At 46.5% G+C, this 2369-nt stretch overlaps 1 protein-coding gene across 1 annotated transcript; it reads right to left on the reverse strand.

The window, feature by feature from the left end:
- On the reverse strand, positions 1-1435 carry LOC114182454 (zinc finger CCCH domain-containing protein 20-like). Its single transcript, XM_028069322.2, has one exon. It carries the CDS (start codon positions 1396-1398, stop codon positions 340-342), a length of 1059 nt encoding a protein of 352 aa, XP_027925123.1. The 5' UTR covers positions 1399-1435; the 3' UTR covers positions 1-339.
- Positions 1436-2369: the final 934 nt, after the last annotated feature.

The raw sequence follows: 2369 nt of genomic DNA on the forward strand, positions 1-2369 counted from the left end.
TTTGGATAAAATATATAGATTACATAAGCAATTTGGATAATCCTACATATTATACATTTGTACATGAATGAGATTAGTAGTGAAAGGGGTAACATCAAAAGACACACCAGTGAAGATCATAATCGAGATAATTAACCATAGTAGTAGGCTAGCTATACAAAAGGTTATGGATACTTTCATTTCATCTTCCAAATCAATGGCATATAGAAATTCTTGATTTTCCAAGAAAAACTGCCCCCAAAAAAGAGAACCTCCTCTTCACTTCATTTCATTTCACCCATGCATGCCACCAAAATAACATATTTACAGCTACTTACTCGCCTTATCCAAAATAAATCTTCACTTCACAAGCTCCGAAACCCACCCAACATCCGGAGCCCCACTTCCCTGACCCGACCCTTCCAGAGGGTTCTCTTTGCTCAGCTTCTCAAACATCTTCGCCCTTATGCCCCTCCCAGACTCCACCCTCTCCATCACTGGCTCCTCCTCAACACTCTGCTCCCAAACATCCAAATAGTTCACCCCAGACCGACCCGGTTGCTGAGTTGGTGTTGTGGGAAGACTACAGAATCCGGGTCGGAGCACGGAACCCCGTGGTGACCCGTAACCCGGCGACCCGACAGTAACGTTTCTGTTATGAGGCATCGACTTCATCTTACCAAGCTGCAGATTACGCAGAGAAGCCACCATCTCGTTCATAGAAGGGGACACGGGCGGAGACTCCGGCGGAGAAAGAGAAGCCGCCGGAGACGACATGAACGCCGAAGACTGCAGAACCTGTCTCATCGGAGAACCGTCGTACGACTCACCCGAACTGCGAGGACTCTGCATCGGCACCAGGCGCAGCTGCTCAGGGGTGTGCGCAAAGAAGCACACGCGCCGGCGGCAACTGGTGCCGTCCTTGCACGGCTGCGTGCGGTAGCGCGCAGGGTGCAGCCAGCACTCGAAGACGCCGTGCGCGAACTCGCACGTGTCACCTTTCTTGCAGCTTCCCTTGCGGAACTCGGGACACGCCGCGCCGGAGTAGTGGAACTTGCGCGGGTCGCGGCGGCGAGCCTTCTCGCCGGGATGCGCGTACGGACACTCGGTCCAGTCGTGCGACCTGCCACGCGCGCATCGACGGACCTTGAACTCGTACATGCGAAAATGGTCGCAGGAGTAGGCGTCGACCGGCGCGTCGGTTTGAGCCTCCGAGTCCGAGTCAGCATCAGTTTCGTTAGCGGGGAGATAACGCTGCAGCGCCGTTAACGCTTCTTGAAGATAGTAGGGAGAGTACTCGGCAGCATTGACGTCGTTTGATAAGAAAGCAGAGTACATCTCAGCCGTTGGATCATCGTGGGTTGGCCATGGTGGGACGTGGACGGTTGGATTCGCTCGATGGTGCTCTCCGAGCATCATTTTTTTGGTGATGGCTTTGCTTACAGAAACTCCGGCAGGGTTAGCTTGGTTATAAACTGGCACTTAACTCGCATTTGACCAGGGATGGGTTGGGGTAACCGTGGTTGGGTTAAAAAAATCAATGAACTGCAATTTTCCACTGCGGTTAAAGTAGAGGGCAAATTTTAAATGCCCAGAGTGGTTGGATGATCCACGTGACAGACTGCTTCTTCGTTTGCCATGTATGCAGAGTGAAGTGGAATTATATGACCACGTGGCGTGCGGTTATTGAAAGTGATTTAGATTAATGAGAAGGGCATTGTCGTGTTTCATGGTTTTGTGGGTCTCACGCCCCGGGTCTCCGGAAAGCGGTGGAGCGTGTAATACGCCACATTAATCAAATATAACTCTGAGTAAACTCTCCAAAATTTTCATAAAGAGAAAAAACTATAATATTACAACTGGATAATAATAATAATAATAATAATAAATAATAAATAATAATAATTACAATAAACGAACATGGTTTTATCCACTTTAAAAAAGAAAATGAAAGTGGAAAATTGCTAAAGCCCACGGTGTGATTTTATTGTGAATTTGAACCTATGGGCAGAGTGTTGTTTTATTCTTTTCTCTTTTTCTTTTTCTATTCATTGTAATTATTGAATTGCATTTTATTTGATTTTCTAAATTTTGTTTATACTTTTGGAATACGAATACAGATGGCGAAGAAACAAGCTATGAAGATACGGTGGTGGCATGGTATAGTTTTAAAGAATGATAATAAACGACAAGACAAGAACACTGTTGTGATGGATTTTAGGAAACGACATGTTTGGTCACAGGGGTGTGAAGCGCGTGATTGCATGAGGACACCCTCACGATTGTTCTGGTGAGGCCTAACCATGGATGCAAACGCAAACATGTCTATAGGATAAGTGGGAGTAGATGAACAATTATTATCAATTAATCACCTAAATCTGATCATGGAA

The sequence above is a fragment of the Vigna unguiculata genome, chromosome 4, assembly GCF_037176805.1.
Source record: "Vigna unguiculata cultivar grain cowpea cultivar isolate G323 ecotype 2 chromosome 4, ASM3717680v1, whole genome shotgun sequence".
Classification (NCBI taxonomy): Eukaryota; Viridiplantae; Streptophyta; class Magnoliopsida; order Fabales; family Fabaceae; genus Vigna; species Vigna unguiculata.

What these genes read in the sequence shown, in the direction of transcription:
- LOC114182454 (XM_028069322.2), bottom strand. Translation starts at nt 1,398, where the DNA reads ATGATGCTCGGAGAGCACCATCGAGCGAATCCAACCGTCCACGTCCCA.